General features: G+C 42.9%; 2 protein-coding genes across 4 annotated transcripts; both read right to left on the reverse strand.

Annotated features, from left to right (window-relative positions):
- Positions 1 to 150: 150 nt before the first annotated feature.
- uckl1a (uridine-cytidine kinase 1-like 1a) lies at positions 151 to 10,869 on the reverse strand. Of its 3 annotated transcripts, none has more exons than XM_035158046.2 (15): positions 10,751 to 10,869; positions 6,522 to 6,709; positions 6,216 to 6,322; positions 5,791 to 5,961; positions 5,519 to 5,590; positions 5,225 to 5,414; positions 5,073 to 5,134; positions 4,715 to 4,731; positions 4,418 to 4,516; positions 4,253 to 4,346; positions 3,657 to 3,719; positions 3,446 to 3,568; positions 3,095 to 3,202; positions 2,599 to 2,755; positions 151 to 2,051 (listed from the first exon to the last, which is right to left on the reverse strand). In XM_035158046.2, exons 1-15 carry the CDS (start codon positions 10,837 to 10,839, stop codon positions 1,969 to 1,971), a joined length of 1,623 nt encoding a protein of 540 aa, XP_035013937.1. In that variant the 5' UTR covers positions 10,840 to 10,869; the 3' UTR covers positions 151 to 1,968. The 3 variants fall into 3 exon arrangements, 2 of the variants coding, with proteins under 2 accessions (XP_035013937.1, XP_035013938.1); XM_035158047.2 differs by lacking the exon at positions 10,751 to 10,869 and adding an exon at positions 8,432 to 8,768; XR_004696959.2 differs by lacking the exons at positions 151 to 2,051; positions 4,715 to 4,731 and having other exon boundaries at positions 2,614 to 2,755; positions 10,751 to 10,860.
- Positions 10,870 to 11,943: 1,074 nt separating this feature from the next.
- samd10a (sterile alpha motif domain containing 10a) lies at positions 11,944 to 21,493 on the reverse strand. The gene is made up of 5 exons (XM_035159459.2): positions 20,891 to 21,493; positions 18,594 to 18,775; positions 13,519 to 13,687; positions 13,285 to 13,425; positions 11,944 to 12,306 (listed from the first exon to the last, which is right to left on the reverse strand). The coding sequence occupies exons 1-5, from the start codon at positions 20,901 to 20,903 to the stop codon at positions 12,284 to 12,286; spliced, it is 528 nt and encodes a 175-aa protein (XP_035015350.1). The 5' UTR covers positions 20,904 to 21,493; the 3' UTR covers positions 11,944 to 12,283.
- Positions 21,494 to 23,653: the final 2,160 nt, after the last annotated feature.

The raw sequence follows: 23,653 nt of genomic DNA on the forward strand, positions 1-23,653 counted from the left end.
ACAGCGTGCGTCGTATGACATCCGTGATCACAGTGTCACCCGCTCGGCGAGGAGCGGTCACACGCACACACACACACAGAATAAAACACACATGTAGGAGCAGAAGATGCTGCAGGTGTGAGGACGAGGAAACATTCACAGCTACAATGGTTGAGAGGGTTGATGACATGGATGTTATTGTCAGAGTCAGTAAAAGAATCACAGGAGCAATTTTACAGAGGAGATAATACTGAGCATAAGGTCACAAACTGGCCAGGGAATAATATCATTACCAGCCTCGGTCTTCTAACAGGCATCATGAGGCCTGTGTGTGTCTGTGTGTGTGTGTGTGTGGAGTCAACAGTGAGAACACAAGAGGGAGCAGAAACTCAGAGGCTCAAGGTTTTTTTACTGCTCAACGTGTAACCTGAAATGACATCGACATCTCCACCTTACATGTTTCTGACCGGGCGTCACCACAGTTGCAGTCTGCGTCAGCTCGTTTGGTGCAAACCCAAGAACCCAAGAACCACAGGGACGTTTCTATTTCTGCAAAAAAAATCCGCCTCTCGCCACATCACATCAGCATTATTTGAACTTGTGCAACAGAAGTGATGCAGGTGAGTCCGTGTGCGTTCCTACGTGGAGTCAAAGACACAGACTCCTCACACACTCTGAATCACAGAGACGCTAAGAGGGAGCTGTACTGACCCCTTCAGGCTTTAAGGTGCAGCAGAGCGGGAGGCAAGGTGGCCTGGGTCTGAACCTGAGAGTCAGAGGAGCATGGGAAAGAATCATGTGACAGTCCGACACCTCCCACGATCAGTTCATATATTTATAATGGCCGCACCTCATTTTTCCCAAAGGGTGTGGAACGAGGCAGTGAGCTCTGAAAACTAAACCCTGAATATAATCTCTCTGAATCCTTCTTCACACCCTGAATTTAAGATTTGCAATATGCTCACTGGGCGTTTTCCACAAGTGTTAACCTGTAAGAAGTCGATTATATTGAAAGTGATAGTTTCCCTTTTAAATATATGATAGTATAACATGTCTGACAACTATTTGACTGTGAGTTCATTATTTTAAAGTGTGATAGAGCCTCTGTCCACACTAATGCAAAATTGCAAATAAAAAATTCTGTTTCTGTGTAACAGCTTTGTGGTTTTATCGCCACCTAGTGGCTCGGCGTGCTTGTTGGAACGTTTGTGATCGTTTTTTGTGTTTTTTGGACGAAGGTCATGTGGTCCGAGATTTCTTTTTAAAAAAACAAAAAGTGAAAGAAGTGAAAGCTTATGTTCAAAAAATATCCACAGTAGTGCAGACAAGGCCTGAGAACATCTTCATAAGCAGGTTGCACCAGCGATTCCTAAAACTTAAACACAGCGTCGTCGTACAGTAGCTCAAGTTCACTTCATATAGAAACATTACATTCAAGTTTCACAGATTTACACCATGTCAGCATGATGTTAGCTCAAAGCACACAGACAGAGCACATACACACTTTACTCGAGTCCTAACTAGTCACAATATTCCTTAAGTTTTAATGGTGCACCCTCATTGAATAAACCACTAACTAATACTTCCTGGATTTATGAAAAGAAAACCTGCTGCAAACCATATTCACTGTGAGTAAAGATGCAAGATATGACAGCTCCCAAAAGTGAAGCCAAAGCATCCACATCGCCATCTGGTGGTTGGCTGCAATATTCACAACTTCCACTTCTTTATTTACAGTCTATGGTGCAACTCAGTCCAGAATGAATTAATTTAGTGTATAAGCATATTGTTGTTGTTGCATTATTGTACCTCGAAGGTAATGGCACTGTTTGACCTGTGTGATCCTCTGAGAGCAAAACATCCCTCATGCGTACACAGTATAAAAGTTCCCGTACAGTGCACAGAAAAGTGAATGTGACTGCTGAGCAACGAGAGAAGTTTTCAAGTAGAGTTTGTATTTTCTTTCACGGAGGCTCACGGACGCTTGAGTCAGTGCGACGGCTGGTCTCCGTCCTCCTCATCGCTCCAGGTGTCCAACCCGTCCGTCCCAAAGTACCGGTCCCCAAAGTCCCCTGAAAACACACGACAGTGGGGGTCAGACACACTGTGTATGAAGAAAAAAATAACTATAACTAGAATACATAATAATTGATTTATGATTGATTCCCAAAACAGAAGAATAGATTTATATAACATACTACATTAAATATTCATCTTAATGTAACTATCTGTGTCCACAGAGAAGAGACTGGTGGATCTGATATTGTGCCATTTAGTCACAGAAGTGATCGAGAGGAGAGTTTGACTCGAGTCTGAAGTGACACAAGCATAAAATTAGAATCTGCTGAGACATGAAATGAAATCTGTCGGCTCGAAACACAGATGTTTGTTTTCTGTCAGCTGCGGAGAACACCCTGGTGATTTTTTATTTCCTGGATAAAACTAAAACAGTTGTGTAAGCTGAAAACCTCATGACTTGACTTTTATACAAAGTTCTTCCAAGGCTAAGAGACTTGAAACAGGCAAATTAGTTCCACTTCGGACAAACTGTGTGACAGATGTGCTCTGATTTCGCTGTGTAGTAAGTTAAAGAGTGAGTTTGAGCATCTGTTGTCTTACCGATACCAGGAATTACATGTAAATTATCATCCAGACTCTTGTCCACAGCCGTGGTGATGATCTTCACCTTGGGGAAGGCGTAGGCTACAGAGTGAACCCCGAGCTCTGCCATCAGCAGCGACACCAACATGATCTTCTCCTCTTGCACCTCGTGATCCTGCTCAGCCGCACACACACACACGCACACACACGCACACACACACACACACACACACGCACACACACACACACACACACACACACACACACACACACACACACACACACACACACACACACACACACACACACACACACACACACACACACAGGGACAACTGTAAATACCTGCTTCATCATTATTATCATTATCAGGAGGATGATTAAAGCAGAAAGGGAAGAAATGATTTGACATTTCTCTCTGCAGAACAGGAGCTAATCAGCCGTCACCAGGACAGAACAAAGAGGTGAGGGCTCCTGTTCTTACTGACGAGTAATGATGTTAATCTGCACCCACCAACAGGACTCGGACTGCCATCATGGCAGCAGCGCCGGTGGACACTGTGCTGTCCATTAGGATGACATGATCTTCACTGATGTCTTTGGGCAGACGCAGGTAATGCAGCTGGCGAGGCCAGAGAGGAGGAGACAGGTTACCATGGTTACAAAATCAGGAAGGGTAGTTACCACGGAGACACATCATGTGGAAGAATGAAAAAAACAAAACAAGAAAAGAATCAAAACATTTTCATCTTTTATGTGATTGTGATTTTTATCCAGCATTGTGTAAAGTGATAAACATGTAACACACATTAGCGTCTTGAGGACAGTAAAGATATTTAGCACTGAATGTGATCTTTTTATCTACCTCTGGTTCGCCTGAGTCGAGGTTGGTCTGGATGAGGATCTTGCCGATGCGGACGTCCTTGCACACGGCCCTCAGGGCGGGCTCCATGGTCTCTCCTGCCCGCAGGATGGACACACCGGTGATCTGTGGGGACGGACGTGATGACAAACACCCTGAGGACACACTCGACTGGGAGTTAACAAGGCCTTGTAAAACAAAGAGCATCACTCACCCCTCTGCCGTTGTAGCTCCGGCCCTGGTACTCCTGGCCCTGTGGAGTCTGGACTACACACGCCTGTTAGCACAACAAAAGAGTTTTAACAGACTTAAACAAACACAATGCACATTTAACTGCTGACAGAAAAACTGTATCTGTTTTTTTTCCAGATTCTCCTGCTTCCTCCCACAGTATGATTGATTTCACGGATGGAAACTTCAGCTGTGTTTTTTGGGCTCAGGCGACACCTGAGAGAAAACTGCTAAACGCTGCTGATTTTGTCAATCTGCCATTTGGAGGAGAGCAGGGTTGGTACAGTTGGAGCATCAGAGCCTTTTCATTAAAAAGCTGACAGCTCCAGTTTTAAAACAATTAGATCAGCGAGACTGAACCACAACAGTCGAGTTAAGTGAAGCACATTAACGACCTGACAGAGGCTGTAAAACTCTGCGGAGCTGAGGGGGAACTGCAGACACTGGTGATAATTACCTGTGGGCTCGTCGCCACGAGAAAACGTTTCACATAGTGAAGTGAGGTGGTGCAGGACGAGTTATGTGATCGATTTTTAACACAAAAACATTGATAATAACCAGGTAAACGTTCAAAAGTACCTGAGATGGTAGAAAAGTGAGAGAATGTTCTATCAGCAGCCGCATTAATCTCTTTGAGTAGAAGATGAACTCGTCTCGAGTGGTTTCCTGGTTCCTGCAGGAAAGCAAAAATAAAATGATGGAGCTGTTGCATGGACATAAAGCTGCAGGAGGAGCTCAGCTCACCTGATGATGGTGTGCAGGCCTCGGACCTGCGGCGTGCTCTCCAACACGCTGAGCGTCTGAGGCAGAGGCTGCGTCTGCTGAGCCGAGGCCAGCAGAGCCCTGAGGACAGAGGACGGCTTGTTCAGATCAACACGGATTCACCCGCTCGTCAAATGAGGCAGTTTGATTTTAATACGACGGAGAAGTATCACAGAGACCCAGTCAGTCAACTCAAAAGACGAAAAACCAGAGAGACCAGAGATACAATAAGAAAAACCAAAGTCACAGAAGGCAAAGTGAGAATGTGGATCAGCGTACCTGACACTGAGCTCACGCTGCATAAAGAGAAGGACAATACAATAGTCAGAAGAATTAAAGGATTGTAAATGATAAGGCTGCTGATATTTGTCATTGTTAATTCTTTATACTCCTGATTTAAGACTTAGCTCATGATATTTTAACATATCTAACTTTTTAAGGCTTTTTTATGACCCTGACGAAACCCTGTTACAATATGATCACCAGACTTTAAAGACAAAATTGTTTAACTGCAGAAGCTCTGATTTCAGGTTATTGGACAGTTTAGTGTTTCTCTTCCTGTCTGTGTGTTACGCCTTTCGGACACATGGTGGCGCCACCCTCCCTCCCCTGCACGGTCTGTGTTTCTGCCCCTCACCTCCTCCAGCTGGCTGTGAACATGCTGGACTATAAGATCGATGGCCACCATATTCCCTCCACCTGGTAGAGGAAGAACCATGAAACACACAGTGAGAGATGTTTGCTGCTGAGTTCTCCGTATATATGAAAAGTGAGGACATCTTTTCTCGCCTCTTGGCACGACGATATCCGCCAGCCTCATGGTCGGCTCGATGTACTGCTCAAAGGCCGGCTTCACAAACTTGTTGTACTGCTTGATGACGCCTTCGATGTCCCGCCCGCGCTCTGTGATGTCCCTGCGGAGCCGGCGGACCAGTCGAATGTCCGAGTCTGTGTCCACAAAGATTTTCATATCCAGGAGCTGCAGGTGGGAAGAGCAAGAGCAATATTCACTCAAACAATCCCTGCTGATGAGGACTTAGCCCCACACAAGGATTTGTTCAAACAGAAAACACAACGGCTTACCTGAAGGAGCTCTTTGTCCGCGAAAGACATAATTCCTTCAAATATAATTACGCTGGCACCGTAAACATTTTTCTGCAGGAAGAGGAGGAAGAGGAGGAAGAGGAGAGTTCAAAGCAAGAACGCTGCAGCAGGAAGAGTCAGTTTTAAAAGATTAAAGCCGCAGAGTTTCACTTTGAGAAATTAGTTTATGAGGGAAAACATGTTTACGGAGGAAAAAGTGAACCCAGTTCAAATCATCACTGAGAAGTTTCTCCGCAGGAAGGAGAACTCACCCAGTCCTTCTGCCGTCCGTGCGTGTTGAAGTCGTACACCGGGATCTTCACACTCCGGCCTTGCTTCAGTTTCCTGAGGGTGGCCTCCAGCAGCTCGAAGTCAAACGCCCCGGGGTGATCGAAGTTGTAGTCGTTGCTCGCCGCCAGGGTCTGTTCCTCCGGAGATAGAACCTGGAACACGCAGCAGGTTCACGCTCAGGTTCACAGGGACGTTGTTGATAAAGAAGGTTTGAAGAATTCAAAGGGGAAGTTTGACGTTTTGGGGAAAACTTGGTTATGACCACAGCAGCTCAAGGTAATGGGTTCTTCCCTGACCCATATGGCATCCTTCCAGCAGGTTTCATGGTTGCTGATGGTTTTAGCATAATCCTGCTAACAACCAACCAAACCTGGTGGAAGTAAAAAGACAGAACTGTGACTCTCACCTTGTAGAAAGAGTCCATAGACAACAGCACGACCCACGGCACATCCAGAGCCTCGATGATCTTATTGGCCACGGTGGTCTTTCCTGAGGCGCTGCCCCCACACAAGCCTGCAGAGACACGAGAGACACAGGTTTCAAAGGCCCATTACGTTTGCTTTTCAGGGTGCATCTAATAGGAAGTGTGCACGTGCGCTTGCAGTAAGGTGTTCATGGGTGAAATAAGGATGTGAGGGCAGTTTCTGCAGCTCAACTGGAAGGTAGTGAAAGAAACTGTGAGTAAAACCAGTAAAACCAGTGAGTGTCCTACCGATGACAAAGGCGTCTTTTGACTGAGCTCCGTGCTCGTCATACCAGGGAGGTCGGCCGGCGGTGTAGATGGTGCGTGTGCTTGTGCGCAGCAGAGGAGGCTCCGTTGTGTTGAGGGAGGTGGTGCTCTTCCTGCGAGGGGCCCCGGGGGGGGGCAGCAGCCGGTCCAACGAGTCCTCCCCACTGCCACTGCAGGAAAAACACAGCAAACAGCAGGACAGGTTACAGCCTGATGTCCCACAGCCTGAGAGTCCCACAGCCTGAAGTCCCAGAGCCTGAAGTCCCACAGCCTGAGAGTCCCACAGCCTGAAGTCCCACAGCCTGATGTCCCACAGCCTGAAGTCCCCCAACCTGAACTCCCACAGCCTGAACTCCCACAGCCTGAAGTCCCACAGCCTAAAGTCCCACAGCCTGAAGTCCCACAGTCTAAAGTCCCACAGCCTAAAGTCCCACAGTCTAAGTCCAGCCTAAAGTCCCACAGCCTGAAGTCCCACAGCCTGAAGTCCCACAGCCTGAAGTCCCACAACCTGATGTCCCACAGCCTAAAGTCCCACAGCCTAAAGTCCCACAGCCTGAGAGTCCCACAGCCTGATGTCCCACAGCCTGAAATCCCACAGCCTGAAGTCCCACAACCTAAAGTCCCACAGCCTGATGTCCCACAGCCTGAAGTCCCACAGCCTGAAAGTCCCACAGCCTGAAAGTCCCACAGCCTGAAGTCCCACAGCCTGATGTCCCACAGCCTGAAAGTCCCACAGCCTGAAAGTCCCACAGCCTGAAGTCCCACAGCCTGAGAGTCCCACAGCCTGAAGTCCCAACCTGAACTCCACAGCCTGAACTCCACAGCCTGAACTCCCACAGCCTGAACTCCCACAGCCTGAAGTTAAGCCCACAGCCTGAAGTCCCACAGCCTGAAGTCCCACAGCCTGAAGTCCCACAGCCTGAAGTCCCACAGCCTGATGTCCCACAGCCTGAAGTCCCACATTATTATTATTATTATTATTATTATTATTATTATTATTATTATACTATTCTATATTTACTCCATTACATGTATCTTTCAAGATTCTAGATTCTAAACCCAGGAAATATGACACAAAGCAGAGAATAAAACCATTTTAAGTCAATTATCAATAGATTTATCAGAAACTGCTTTAATAGGTGATTGATTGGATTGATTGTGTTTATGGAAAATATTTCATGGTTTCTGCCTCAACATTAATGCATGAATACTAATGTGTGTGTTTAGGGTATTTCTCCGTATTTCATACTTTTATGACTCAAACATTTCCCTGATAACACATGAAAATGTAAATGTGCTGTCATACTTAAATACTTGCTCATCTTCTTCCTGTTTCCTTCACAGAGTCGAAGCTGCTGTTTAATTCTCTGACCTGCTCATCACAGTGTTGATGACTGTAATTAAGATCTGACTCACACCACTGTTTACTACAGAAGATATAAAAGTCAGCTCAGCTTTTTGCGTCACACCCTCTGGAGACACATTCAGGGACTCTGCTCCCGCCGGCTGTAATTAGTAACTCTGCTCGTTCACACGATACACGACGACTACAAATACGCACACAAAACCAGACAAACCGTAAATGGGAGGGAGGGAGGGAGGGGGGCTGATGACTGTTTTGCATTTTGCAGTCTCAAAATGTTTGTTCAGTGATGACACACTACAGAGAAAACCTCTGAGACCCAGTACAAATACAACACTGCACAAATCCCTGCAAGCATAACCCACATCCTGCACTTCCTCTGACCTCTATGCAAACCCTGTTTAGAGACTATTTAGGGCAAACACGCGCACACACACACATCCCCAGTGTGTGTGTGTGTGTGTGTGTCTGTGTGTGCACTGTGCACTGAGAGAGAACAACAACAACAACACAAACAGTCCGATCCTACCTGCAGTCTGACCTCAGCGACCAGCAGCCAGAGATCCTGGCTCCTGTGCCGTCCAGCAGAGTCATGTCTGCTTCGGACGACAACCTCCTACCGTCCAGCTCGCCTGTCACCGTGGCAACCTCGCCCCAAACAACAGCCCTCAGTAATAACACCGAGCGAAAGCGGCGCACGTGTGCAAATTACAGCTGCTTCTGCCTAAACTCTCTGCGGAGGCCAAACAATCGAAACAAATCTGACTTCTTCTCTCCTCTCCACGCGTCCTCCTCTTCTGCCCGTCTACCTCTGTCTCCCTGTGTGTGTTCATGTGTGTGTGTGTGTGTGGGACAAACACTAAGAGGATCACTGCAACACTGACAGCAAAGAGCTGCTTGGCTGGTATTAATAGATGCTCCTGTAATCAGAAAGAGGACACACACACACACACACACACACACACACACACACACACACACACACACACACACACACACACACACACACACACACACACACACACACACACACACACACACACACACACACACACACTGGAACTGTGTTCTTAGTTAAACAGGTGACGGAGCTGAGAAAACTGTGGAAAATGTCGCTTATCTACTTTTTTCCTTGTTATTCAGTTCAGAACGACATGAAAACCAAAAGCATCACATCAGAGAAGCTGGAATCATTTGGTGATTGACATTAACATTTGATATTGTTGCTTGAAAAAATAACCTAAACTTTTAATCCTTATTAAATCATATTTGAATAGTATTAAAAATACAGTTGAAATTGGACAAAGACTAATTCTTTACTCAATAATCACTTTAAAGCTCTGAAGAGGACGAATCAGAGACGTGTTCTTGTTTGAGCCGAGTGAAATTTCAGTTTTTAACACTAATTACTGTTGTACAAGTCTAAGCCAATTGAAGCCATATTTATTTATACAGGCTTGAAATAGCTTTACAATCTGTAGAATATACAAAACTCTGCATCCTTAAATCCTCACTTTAAACTCCGAGTGTCAGAGTGTTTCAGAACAAACCTGCAGCAGATGTCACTTTTCATAAAGTACAGACGAACAACGACAGACAAGAAGAAGCACTGAGGTTTTAACTTAAGATAAAAACAGCAGCTTCTCCTTTTCTAAAACTGCTCCGTTATAAATAAAGGTCCTGAATGGAAAACCTTACTCAAGTAGTATTTTAAAATAACAAACATGACAGTTTTCTGCTTTGAGTTATTTTATTGTAAACTGAAAATATTTGAGTTTGAACATTTGCTCAGATACTGAAATTTGGCATTTGTCATCATTTTCTGACATTTTAAATAATCAGTATTGAAAATAATCATTCGTTGGAGCTCGAGCTTAATCTATAACAATGCATCATATGTGTGACCTAAAATATTAATCTAGTGGAGTAGAAGTACTTTAAGAAGTGCTTGAGTACAATAGTCCTGTTTGCTAACTAAGTACTGGACTTAAGAATGGTTTTGAAGTACTTGTACTTAAGTATCTCCATTACCTGCTTCTTTAAACTTCTACTACACATCTCACAGAGGAATATTAACGACATTTACTAAAACTGTAGTTACTTTGTAGAAATGAATAATACAGACAAAAGCCATGAAGCATTTTTATATATTCATCGATCCAATAAGTCCCAAACTACAACATTTAATTATTGCATATAAATATATATATATATTAGATCTATAACACTGAGTACATATAATGGAATATTCTATAGTGTTACTTTTACTTGAATATTACACACTTAAGCACATAAATATACGTCTATCACAACTGAACATGAATAAAAGGAGGATGGATGAGTCATCATATTTAACAGAAATTTAAGGGTTGAAAATACAACTTTTACACATTTTAGGCTACTTTGAATTATTCTGTATAGTTACTGTATAAAGAATAAGATGTATCTTAACAGATTGAAAACTGTAAATATTGGTGTTTTTATTTCACATTGTTTGAATTTGATTTGGATAATCTCGTGGTTTCTCGTTCGCGTGACGCAACAACATCAGCTGCTTCCTTGGACCTGCGCGGTTTGACGCATGGATGAATCTGCATCCGCCGTCCAGTCCCAACATGAAACACACCGACTTTACGCCTCATGCTATTGTTATCATTATTATTATCATTATTATTATAGTTATTAATATTAGAGAAGAGACCTGTCACTTGGACTCAGTGTTTGCAGCTGACAGGACTCGGTGTGTCAGCGGCACAGCATCAACACGCTGCTGCCGCGGAGTCAATAGAAAGGATCTCTACAGGGAATCGAACCCAAACACACGTCACAATCATCCCCAGCATCAAACCTGTCCGAGCGGGACGACATTATTCTCCCGAACTCCGTTTCCATGGGGATCCCGCGACCTCGGAGCCGGCATCTGCCGGTCAGAGCCATGGACGATTCCTGGTTACCGGAGCGGAGGGATTGTGGGTAATGTAGTTCAGACATCACGTGTCCCCACCGCCTGGAGGGGGAAACTGTGGAAGCTCATTTCCGCCAGTGAGAGGAAAAAAAACTGATGGATGCAAAATCAAAATGATGAGCTTAAAAAGTCAGATTTATGATAGTAAATCAGATTAAGAGATTGAGGAGGAATAAACGTGATAGTGAATTAAAAGTATGAGATAAAAAAGTCGAAATTATGATGTAAAATCAAATTATGACGTTAAAAGCTGATAATTATAAAATAGAAAATCTGAATTATGAGATTAAGAAGTCATAATTACGATAGCAAATCAAATTAAGAGACTAAAAAGTTTGTTATTATGAGACTGTAAATCAAAATTATGAGATTAAAATGTCCTAATTATGAGATAGCAAATCAAAATGATGAGATTAGAGTCATAACTGCGACAGTAAATCAAATAGAGATTAAAAAGTCATTATTTTGAGAAAGATGTATAAACTTCTTTGCCTTAACACGTGAACATCGCAGCAGGAGATTCTCGGCTCAGACACGTTCACAACAAGAGAGCTGGAGCAGCAGGACGTACAGAATCGTCCCCGCTGCAGAGATCACGCGTTTTTGGATTAAAGAACATAAAGAACACAGATTTATCGTCAAAAGCTCTTTTGACATCTTCATCTGTGTCTTCTACGTGTGTTTCTCACCACTGAGATATTTGTATCGTTTGTTTCCTTTTGCCTTTGTTGTGTGTTAGAAACATCATCAAAAGCAGCTTCTGTCATTTCAAGATATGAGGTCATTATTTTGAGTTACCACGTCATTGTTTTGAGTTGGGTAGTCCTTCGTTTTAAATTCATTATACATTTTTTAAGTTTTAAAGTTTGTCATTATAGGGTTAGGGGTTAGGGTTAGCCTACCCCCTAACCCTACTTACAGAATTTTAAAGTGGCAGAAATGGGCTTCCATATATTCCACACATTTCTGACCTCTGAGAGAGAATTTGCCAAAATAAAACCAATAAAAATAAAGGCATTGATGTTTTTATTTATTTATTTGTCCTTTTTTCTGACATTTAAAAAAGTTTCAAGGAGAGAGAGAGCGAGAGAGAGAGAGAGAGAGAGAGAGAGAGAGAGAGAGAGAGAGAGAGAGAGAGAGAGAGAGAGGATTAGTCACTGTATTCAACCACAGAGAAGAGAGATAAATTGACGAAACAGATTGTCATGGTGCTTTTTTTCCTCCACAGCTCCCAGTCCGTCCATGAGGATGACGTCTGCTCGTCGTGCACACGGTGAATGAAAAGCCTCCGACTTCCGTTTCATATAAAAGTCAGGATGTCACTCGAGTTGATTCCACGAGTGTGATTCACAGTTGAGTTTTTTTGTTTCCATATATCCAGTAAATCCACAGCGTCCACTCTGTCCAGCCGTCAGACTATGATATCTTTCCAAAGGAACCTGCATGAGAGAGAAAACATTAATACAAAAAAAGCAGTTCAGCACAAGTTCTCCTACTGTAAATCTGTCCTGCTGGTTTAGTATCATCTCCTCTGAAGCTCACTAATTAACAGACTGGAGCTGAAGTCAAGATTTAAATTCATTTCTGTCTTTCTGAAAACATGAAACATGCTCCTGTGGGTGACTCAGTGCATGCTCAGATAAATCATCATTAATTAGAGCAGCTTCTGTACAAGACTGAAACCTTGATGTCAGCTTTGTGGGCAAGAAAAAAAACTAGAAATGTTCCGATACCAGCGTTGAAAACGCGTCAGATACTGCGGGCGAAGCAGGGTCGGACATCGCAGAGTATGCAAATCTGTGTACTGATCCAATTCCAACCTCTTTTAAGAATATTAGTTTCACCCAGATGAAACTGCAATTTTCTTTTTCAAGAATTTACTTCATCTTGGTCGCTTAAAAACAGCAGCTGCACCGAAACTGCCACCGGCAAGTAAATGTTTTTTCAGAGCGGCCGAGAAGAAGTGTCAGTAATGTCAAGCATTTCACCCTCGGAATGTCCCACAAGTTAAATGTTGACGTGACCACATACAAGACTGACGTGTTTGTCTTTGTGTTCTTCACAGGGTTCAACCTGAACCATACAACAATGATAGTAATCATCACTTTACAGGTATAGGAGCATTCAGCTGTTAAAATAGGTTATAAAAGTTTTCAGACGCAAACGCACTGGCGTCGGATCGGTACTCGGTATCGGCCAATACGCAAAATCGGGATGAGGAAGGTCAAACTTGGATTGGAACTTCTCTAGAGAAAACTACAGCTCGATGAAACTTGGTTACATCTATATCCTGAAAACCTGATAGTGGCATCAATCTTCTCAGCCAGAAGGTGAATATATTTCCCAAAACACTGAATGTGCCTCAAAAGGAAAGGTTTGTGAATAGAGTGGTAGAAAATGTGAACACACACGCTCACCCCTGCTGAGCAGCTGCAGGTTGCGTCCCTCCTCCTGCACCTGAAGCTGCAGCACCTGTTGCAGCAGCTCCTGTCGAAGCGTCTCCTGAACTAAACCCATCCTCTCCAGCTTCTCCCCGTTCAGACGCAACAACGCGCGGCCTGTGGGGGGGGGGTGAAAGCAGAGGGTTTACATTAGTAATTCTCCCTCCTTCTACCTTTGTGTGTTGTTGTTAGATCTCTTAGCCGTGTGACCTGTGATGGCGTGGTGGGAGAAGGCCTCCACGTAGGTCAGGTAGTTGTGAGGACAGTGCTTCTTCAGCCATTTGCAAACGTCTTGCTGTGACCAGAGCACGACGGGGCGGATCAGGCTCGGCTGTGTTGGGCTCGTGTGATAAATCCCATAATTGTCACTGGAACGGTACTGAAATAAGAGAAAAGGTGGACATGTGTTAAAGGAACAGTGTTTGTGACTTAATGCATCTTTTTATTAAAGCTCGTAAGGTTTCAGCAGGAAGGCTTTAGATGTTAGAACTTAAATGGACGGTGTTTATATGATGCTTTTCAAGTATCGACCATTCAATGGGCTTTACAGTGAAAGTCACATTCATACTTTCATATTCATACGTCCTTCTATACACAGAGGTTTCTCTATCCCAACCATCAGGCACAATTTGGGGATGTTCATAAATCCCAGTCAAAAAATTAGAACTTTTGAATATGTAATTTTATGGAATGAAGGAGAGTTGCAGGGGGAGTTATAAGCTCCACTAAAGTTCATGGACATTGGTTCAGTAATCCACAAACAACAATGAAAACATTAGCTTCTTGAACTCAGCTTTCACGGTACATGTGACATGAGAACCACCCGGGTTGAAACATTGCACATTAAAAAACACTTGATGATGTAAATTTCCTTCAACGACGCCTATGTATGATGATGATTCAGACACGTACATGATTCATATGCAGATACATGAACGCAGGAACAGGTTTCAAACTCATTAAAGCACACGGGGACGGCCGCGACCATATGTGCACGTAGATCAAACACTGCATTAAGGGACAGCAGCAGCAGCAGCAGCAGCAGCAGCAGCAGCAGCAGCACAGACACAGGAGCGTGTAGGGAGCTGTGATCCTGAGATGCAGCTCTTTAATCTTAAAGATGTACAGGGTGTAAAACGGTGGAGGAGAAATCAAACTTGGCTTTTGATCAGTCAATCAGTTAAAAAAATTCAGAGTTTCTCAGACAGTTTGATATGTGAGATAATACTGATGACGTATCTCTAACGAGCAACATGTTACTGTTTGGTTCTAAGAATCTTCTCTGTACACAGATCCATGTTTTAATACGCTCATATGTTCAAGTGAGGAAGATCGAGGCTCATCGAGTTAATTACTTTATTCAGACATCTTCATCAGACATCTGTGCAGAAGATTAGTCTTCATCAAACCAGAAGGGCTCTCAGAGAGCACACACCTCTGCCAAGGCTCAACAGTTCCCATTTGAAACCACAACATCTAGATCCAGTTAGTTTAGATCTGCACCAAGTTTCACAAGATTCATAAACATCAGTCTCCACAACAAACCTGTTTGTTTTATCATCGAGAGCCGTGAATTATTCTCCAAGAAATCAAGGAAAATGTTGAAAAACAACTTTGCAAATTTTAAAGAAGGTTGATTTTTGCACAATCTTGCATAGAAAACCGATGGGTGAATGAAAATTGTGTTCATAATCCTAAAAACATCTTCATAGTCACACTTATACCTGAAACCTGTAATTAAATCTAATTCCCCATGACCAGAGCTGGTCATGGGAAACCCCGGCACAAGTGTTAAATATCAAATCTAATGTTTCTCTATCAACAAGTAAATCCTGAATACTCAAACAGCGTGAACAGAAATACCCCCAGACAAAGACTCATTCATTAACAATGTGTGGGTTCCTTTTCATATTAAATGAAAAACGTTTGTCTCTTGACAGACGTCCAAACCACCGTGGTCACAGAGTTTTATTAAAGTTCTTGCTTTTATCTTTGGACTTGAAGAACAAAGCATTTCAGCTCCGTGAAGCACTCCACTTTTTGTCGTAAACAGTATTTATCACTTCACACTGACGTAACACTCCGACTATGGAACTTGACTAATGGAAGGTGTTTCCTAACATCTTGCTCTGCAGCCATCACAGCCTCTATGTGAATGTTTTGATTTCTAAAAAGAAATTATGAATTATGAATTCCGACATGTTTAATATGGTGCAAACATTTTCTTCATTTCATCAATAATAAATTATTAGCACCGTGTCGAACGGGTGTAAAACTGTAGGGGACTAATCGAACTCTTTCATCAGTCAGGCAGTTTTTTTTTAAATTCAGCGAGTTCTGAGTTTTTCAGTTTTTCTCAGACTGCACTGTCCCCCAAATCCCCTCTGTCCCCACTTGTGCTGCAGGCAACGATTTTCATTATTAATTAATATGCAATTATTTTGCCGATGAAGCGATTCATTGTTTTGTTGATGTCCAGATGTCAGAAAACTATGAAAAATGGCAATCGCAATTTCCTGAAGCCCCGAAGTGACGTCTCGAAATCACTTTTGTTTTGTCTGAACAATGGTTAAAAAAAACAAAACAGCCTATTCAGTTTAATATGTAATAAGACGGAGAAAAGCAGAACACTATGCAGAAGCTGAAATTAAGGAATGTTCTTACGTGAACAATGACTTTCATGACAAAGAGATAACGAAAACGTGTCTTTAAACGATTACGGAAAGTATTGTGTGGTTCTGTGTCTATAGTGGCAGTGGCTGGATAAATGATGGAGGTATTCATGTGACTGAGAGACAATGTAATGAGTGTTTACTGTTTCTTACATACACATGGTATGGTAGAGAGGAGGGAGAGTGGAGGAGGGGACGAGAGTTTCACGCTGAGCAGAGGAAGACGGTAAAATACACATGTTCCACATCCTCCGAACACACGTCTCTGATTAAGTTTAAGTTCCTCAAGACAAAAATAAACCGACCACGACGTTATGAGCATCCAAAAGGATTGAAAGCAAACAAACAAACGCATTGTGCACAAGTCCGTTATCAGCCCGGCCCAGTTCTATGTCTGCAGCTTTGGCTTCAGCTCATAACCGTCTTTCAAGAGCCTTTCATGGGGTGAAGACAAAGGCACGGACTCTCCGACTTGTTACCAAGGGCTTTAAATGAGGCCATTTTTACAATAAAAAAATGGATCCTCGCTGAATGTAGGGAGCAGACAATGCTGCATCAGATAAGAAAAATCATTATCAAGAGAAAGATTGAATTTAAACTGAGGCAGAATCACGGCTGGAAGGGACGACGCTTCACATTAAGAGATTTATTTAAAAAAAAGAAGAAAAAAAAAAGGCTTTGCATAATGTTTATTAACACAACAACCACCGACTGTATCAAACTAGATTCTGTCTCTCTCTGCTCTCAGAAGGAGAAACACTGTGGTGCTGCAGTGTAAAGTGGTGAATGACCTGTGCTATTGAAGTCATGCTAAAAGGCTGTTAGTGCCCACCGACCCGCTGGGCCAGAGCAGCGTCCATTCTCTGCTCACAAAGTGTCCATTTGCATCAGAGGACGGTGACTGGCCACATTAAGCAGAGCTTCTTCTTTCAGACGTTTCCATACAGACGTCTGAAAGGTTTTTATGTTGATAAGACGACGAGGAAAAGATTTGCTTTCATTATTGAGCATTAGATTTGTTATTTTGCTGATAATGAAATGGAAGGTTGAAAACAAGGAACAGAAGCGTCTTCTTGTTGTGAGTCTCTAATGATCTGTTGTTACTCGTAATGCACCAACGATAGTGACTATGAAAAATGTATTTTTCAGTTATTTGGAATCAATCCAAGAAAAGATTTGTTCAAACCAAACGGTTATTTCTGTGATTCCAGTGTTTGAAGTCGAACTGAATTTGAGACGTCTTCACTTTTTGTGAATTGAAATATAAACAACTGCAGCTTTTGTGATTTGTTTTTGCATTTCTCACATTATTGTAGAAAGAAGAAACAGCCTTTGCATGCAGCTTCTCGTTATTGTGTATGTGCTGCACAATACTCGACCCAAGATGCATCAGTGCATCTCGGGTCAATCGCTGCTGACCTCGACTTGAACTGAAGCATGGACTGAAGTAACCTACTTTTATGTGTGAATTGCACAATAACAAGTTTATCTCATATTGAGACCAGACAAAAATGATATTATTTGGTGAAACGTCTTCATGCACATGCAGCCAACAGGCTTCGTTTTAAGTCTCTAAGAACTAGGTAACAACATCAGCACTGTAGCTGCTCTCTCTGAGGTTTCTGTGTTGTGTCCAGATTTAAAAGGATTTCTTTAGTAGTTCTTCCTCACTCTCGAGGGTTAAAGGACAGAGGGTGTCGCACCTTGTTCAGCCATATGAGGCTAAATGTGATCTGTGAAAGCTATAGTTTCTCTTTCTTACTAACTTTAACATTGTTTCCCAATAGATGTGTTTTTAACTGTCTTTCTTTCGTGGGTTAATGTCTGACCAGGTTATTTAAACTCACAGTAACTAGTCCTCTAACCTCACCAATCTGTAAGATACCTCATGATTTTAATCACGACATTGAGTAACCGAGGAAGTTACTGAATCACACGTAATGGACGAAGCGTCAGCTGACAATGGCAGCACTCCTGTGGGGGCTGTTGGAATTTAACTTACATGAGAAACAACTTCTCCTGCCACAGATATATTGAATCAACCGAATGACCAGTGCTGTACAAGAGGCTCCCTGTGCCGGGACGCCACACCTCACCCCATTCAGTTCAGATTTCAGTGGAGTCAAGTTGCGTTTGATTGGCTGGAGCGTGAGCTTCAAGGGAGCATCCAGAAAACCGACACTACAGTCTTCATCTCAGCAGCAAGACTCGACATTCTCAGTTGGTAACGACGGTTTTGATGAAGCAAACACATCCTGATTTCAATCCATCATCTAAATCGCTTCTACTTTATACTTTCCTATTAACCTAGCCCCCAAATTGCATGTCTTAGGGCTATGGGAGGAAGCTGCAGTCCCAACTGGGATTTAAACCAGGAACCTTCTTCTTGCTTATTTCTAAAGCAAATATAAATCTGATTCCACTTTGAACTCGAGTGATTTTACTGTTACAACAAATCACAGCCAGAGTTTTATTGATTAGAATCTGATCCTGTCAGTTTGTTTTGTGAAATCTTAGGTGAAAAAAAGAGAAAACTTGGAGGTTGTCACACTTCATCAGTCGATGAACTAAACGTGCTGCTTGACGAGTTGAGGTCATGAAGGGGTTCAGTACCTGCAGGGCCTCAGTGCCCGGCTGCTGCAGCAGCTTCACCGTCCTGCCCCCTGCTGTTTTCTGTCCACGTCCTTCATGCCAGGTGAGGTTCCCACCTGTCCGCCGACTCAGCTGGTGCTTGAAGTCCTCGGACAGAGCCCTGTACTCCACAGCTGGCCTGCAGAAACTGAAACTGGATGCCGCTGGAGAGATAAAAGGAGGAGGAGTAGTGATTACAGAGCTGCACCTGAATGCAACTACTGACAAACCTGAAAACAGCGTCAAGTGCTGCTCTGCAAAATCCTCCCTAACTCTGCATGACTCGAAAACAAACTCCAACGCACCTTGACAGCTTGTCATTCAGGGATGATTAAGTCATTAGGTCGCATTGAGTTGCTGCTCTGACGAAACCGAGGAGGCATGAGGCAACGCTCAAGGTTCTCTAAGCCTGGACAAGCTCCGGGGTAATTCCTGTATATCAGTGGTCAGGTGTGAGTATTTGTATGTGCAGTCTTGCAGGTGAGGAATGTCAGAGCTGTGAGACGAGCCATTTCTTCATCATTACGAGGAGGCCTGTAGGCAAACATCCAAGCCCTCTCAACAGCAGGTGGCTTCCCAACATCCAGTAATTAAAGAAAGTGTGCAACTACAGTAAACATGCTGTTACTGGCACAGACTCGGCATGTTACTGGCAGGAGGCCACGGGTCATTACTGATTCATGTGCCAGATTGGAAGGATTTTCTCGCTGCGTCGGAGCCATGTGGGCACATGTGTGTGTGCGTTAACGTGCACCCTCAATAGACTATCTTAAATTGACTAAGAGAATCTGAAAGGAGGACAGAACCGGAGAGAGTGTCGTGGGGTTTGAGGGTTTGAGGAGATCAAAAGAGCGTCTTTCGGTGTTTCTCTCTTTGTGCCGTTTCCTTTCTGCCATGCAACACCTCCCGCTGAGCAGTGGAGCAAATCAGAGCCCTGCAATCATCAAGGCAAACCGGCAGCATCACATTGTTATGAATAAAACTCTATGTGCTCTTTTAGGTTCTTTGAGGTGTGACTCCAACACTGTGTGCGTATGAACCTTCATTCACAGCTTTATTACTCCCCCCAGGCTGCGGCTGTAAACACAAATGTGCTGCTTTCACTGATTAAATACAGATAATTAAGAACATTTGTCAGACTTTGCTTTTTCCCTCTAGTTTTACTATGGGAGGGAAAAATTCCTCGTTAACTACCACACACGTATAAACTGCAACCGCCGCACAGAAAAACACTTTCATTGACTAAAATCACACTAAACTGTGAAGAGTTTCCTCAGTGTTTAGTTCGGTTGGTATTTCTGACACAAAAGCGACACAGAAAGTGACAGTTTCCTGTCGGAGGCTGCAGCCACGCAACATAATGCGATGGAGCGACAGGGTGAAAAGGATCCTCATCATGGAGTAAATCACAGCTGAGACTGAACAGCTTTGCTCAAAGACAGTCACCATTCACACAGAGCTCCAACCCCGATGCTGTTTTTAATTTCCTCCATCTTATTTGGTTACTTTACTTATTATCAGAAATGTGTACGTGTCACCAACCTTCACCTGGATTGTCCCACTTTACATTTTAGGCAAATGGATTCAGAATAAAATAAAAGATGCGACAATCAGATTAAAAAAGGTTTTGAATGGAAACTTTAGGATTCCTGGCGAATAAAAAACTGACCACAGCAGCACTGAGACCTGTCAGGGGACAGTATGTTCATCTTCTCGTGTGTTGTCCGTTTGCGTGTGGAATTAAAAAACAACAACACACAAACTACACTCCAATCTTCACCTAGATGATCCTATGTTTTTTCAGAACCGTATTGATTTAGAATAAAGTATTAAAATGGTTTTAAAGGGGAACTTTAGGATTCCTGACACCATCAAACTGGTGATGCTGGCTTCGTCCAGTGAGCTGTCCGTTTCAGCACCAGGTCATTGTCCATCAGACCCCCCCCCCCTCATTGTGTCCTCATTAAAACCTAATTAATTAATGACCCTCATACATATCTTGTGATGTTTCTTCTTTCTAATTGTTTAAGCAGATTTACTGATCTAGTTCTCAGCTGCAGATGTGATGTTTGGATCTTGGATAAATCTTAAATGATGGTTTCCAGGCGACAGCAGGAGCTTTGTGACCAGATTCAAATCACAGTCACACCTGACAAACCGGTCCCACAAGTGTTGAGCTGAACGAACCAACTCAGACGTGGCTTCAACTTGAAGTTGCCATTTCCTTTATAGAGATAAAGGAAAGCTCCACATTGTTAATAGCGCGTAAAGCTGCCTACCGTCCACAGCCATGGTGTTTCAGTGGCGGGGTGAATCTACTCCAAGTCTCCCATCGCCTCCGGAGCTGCTGCTGCGGGTCCTGCGCCCTCTTCCTCCTCCTCTTCCTCTGTGGTGTTTAAAACTTTGAGTGAGGTGTGGATGAAGGACCGACGCTCCTCATCCTCCCGGGGAAAAGCCTCAAAAAGCTTAAAATCCGGCCGCGCACGGTGTCCTCTCCGCCGCTGGAGGAGTGTGAAGTAGTTGGGAGACATACAGGCGCGCGCCCCCGAGCAGCTGACGGACTGGTTCCACGAGCTCAAGCGGGCGCGCGTCTGAGTGCATGCATGCCAGCCTGTGTGTGTTATTTTTTTTTTATCTGTGTCGTGAGAATCGGACGCGCGGCTTCTTCTCAAGAGCCCGCATGAGCGCAGCGAGCTCAAAGTGCAGCCCCGGGCCCTGTAATTAACGCAGCAGCAGCAAGTGGAGAGTGAAAAACAGCCGGATGAAAAGGCTTCTCATCGCTGCAGCGGCCAACAGGAGGAACTCCCCTGCGCCTCCGTCTGAGAGAAAGGAGGCTCTGTGCGCGCCGGTGGGCAGAGGGCCCATCGCAGAGGAGGACCCTCTATGTGGGGTTTGTCCAGAGGAGCTGCAGGACAGAGGGGCAGATATCAGAGAGCACTGTCCCTGCTCACACCTGCCCCCCCAAAGTCACTTCACTGATCCAACGTGGTCTGAGAGTGAAGGAGAGATGATGATGCTGAGCTTCACAGCAACAAACACCAAGTCTAATCATCTCAAATAACATCGAAGATTGTTCCATTCACTTCTATTTCCTGTGTGTAATTCACAAGCTGAGTTTATTTCTTGTTTTATTTCATGTTTATTGTTTGACACGAATGCTCTATCATCTTCTCAGCTTGTTTTACTATTCTTGTATTTTTTACCACTTTATCTCTGTTTTTCTTTTTAGTTTTTGTATGTGCTGCTTTTCTTTGTCACTGTCATATAACATACGAATGGATGCACATTCCCTTGGGATCAAATATTATATTAAAGTATTTATCTATCGTATCGTATCCATCCTATCGTGCAATATTGTCTCTAGTGTATCAGATCCACCATATGATATCTTATCACATCTATCGTATCTTTCTTATCATATCTATTTGTATCTAATGTACTATATCTGTATCTATCATTTTGTATTTTATTGTATCTATCATATCGTATATATTATCGTATGTATCATATTGCATGTTATTGTATCTATCTCATCGTATCGCATCTAATCGTATCTATCATTTTGTACATGTACTATTGTATCTTATCGTATCGATTGTATTGTAACTATTGTATCGTATCCATCTTATCTTATTGTAACTGTGTCCATCCATCCGTCTATCTGCTTGAATCTCTACACACCAACTTAATATGTGAGATCATTTATTAAATGTTTTTGAAGTAAAAATAAGTAAATGTAACTCCTGCTGAAAACAAACATTATACATCAGCCTTTGTTTAAAAGTTATTGCACTGTTTTTATATTTCATTTAGTAAATTAGGTTGTCGCTTTCTTGAATGTCTGCTTGACATTTGCATCCAGAAATCATAACGTTGATGAAATAACATTTTCAGTGCATTAACATTTACAGAAAGGATCAAAAATATAACCCGAGGACTTTGTTGTTAATGTTTTACACTTTTTACCCTTCAGGCCACCATTTTTCTTTTTGAAAGACTTTATTCAAATCCCTGTTTATGAATATAAATACATAAAAAACAACTTGCAACTTGTTTATTCACTGCTACAAGCCAAGAGCTTTAGGGAATAGCCCTGGGATTGCCCCTAAAGGATCCAGACTAAAATAAATGTTGTGGTTCTCATCTGTATGTTCATAAATATTTCAGCCTTTTATATCACGCTGCTCTGGTTTTCAAAAGTTTGGTTCAAATCAACAAAAAGAAAAGGCTAAAAACAAAACTCCATGAAGAATCTGACACAGCAGCTGTTTGTGTTATCAAATGGAACCAGCGGGCGATTTCTTCCCCCTCGTCCAGACTAAAAGAGGATTGTGCTCCTGAGACAGGCCACTGGGATGAAAGTGTGATGATGACAGCAGATTAGAAACATAAAGGTAAATATGAAACAGAGCTGTGTGTGGTGCTCGATAAGAGAGAGAGAGGTGGGGGTGTGCAGGCTTCCTGGTGAGCACAGATTGAACGCTGGGATATTTGCATACTTTTTGACTCCAGGCTTGACGACCTTGACTACCTGCAGTTTTCCAGACTCAAATGAGTTGACTGTGACCTTGACCACTGGAATCTTATCAGTTCGTCTTTGAGTGCTCAAAATTGAAAGGAATTCCCTAAAGGCAAACTTGAGCAGTAATGTTCAAGAGGCCCAAAACAACTGGCCTATAATTTCAGAGATTTAAAGATTCTCAAGACCTTAATGATATAACTTTGCTTTAAATTTAACAATTTACAGACATTACTATTATGGGTTAAAATGCAGATTGTCTAAAATGATTCTCATACAAAAAAGCTGCAGAAATTCTAATTGTTTTAAAACATCAAATATAACACAATTATATTTAAAGGCTTAAAAAATACACGTGTACAAAATACAATTTGGATTAAATTAAATCACTTTTAAAAGAACACTTACACTAATTTACTTTCTTTCTGAGAGTAAAATGAAAATATCGATACAAACTGTGTTGGACGAAGCTTCCAGTTGCTTTACTTTAGTTAGAAGTCACTTAAAGTCCAGCATTTAGAAT

Source organism: Hippoglossus stenolepis, chromosome 6 (genome assembly GCF_022539355.2).
Source record: "Hippoglossus stenolepis isolate QCI-W04-F060 chromosome 6, HSTE1.2, whole genome shotgun sequence".
NCBI classification, from domain to species: Eukaryota; Metazoa; Chordata; class Actinopteri; order Pleuronectiformes; family Pleuronectidae; genus Hippoglossus; species Hippoglossus stenolepis.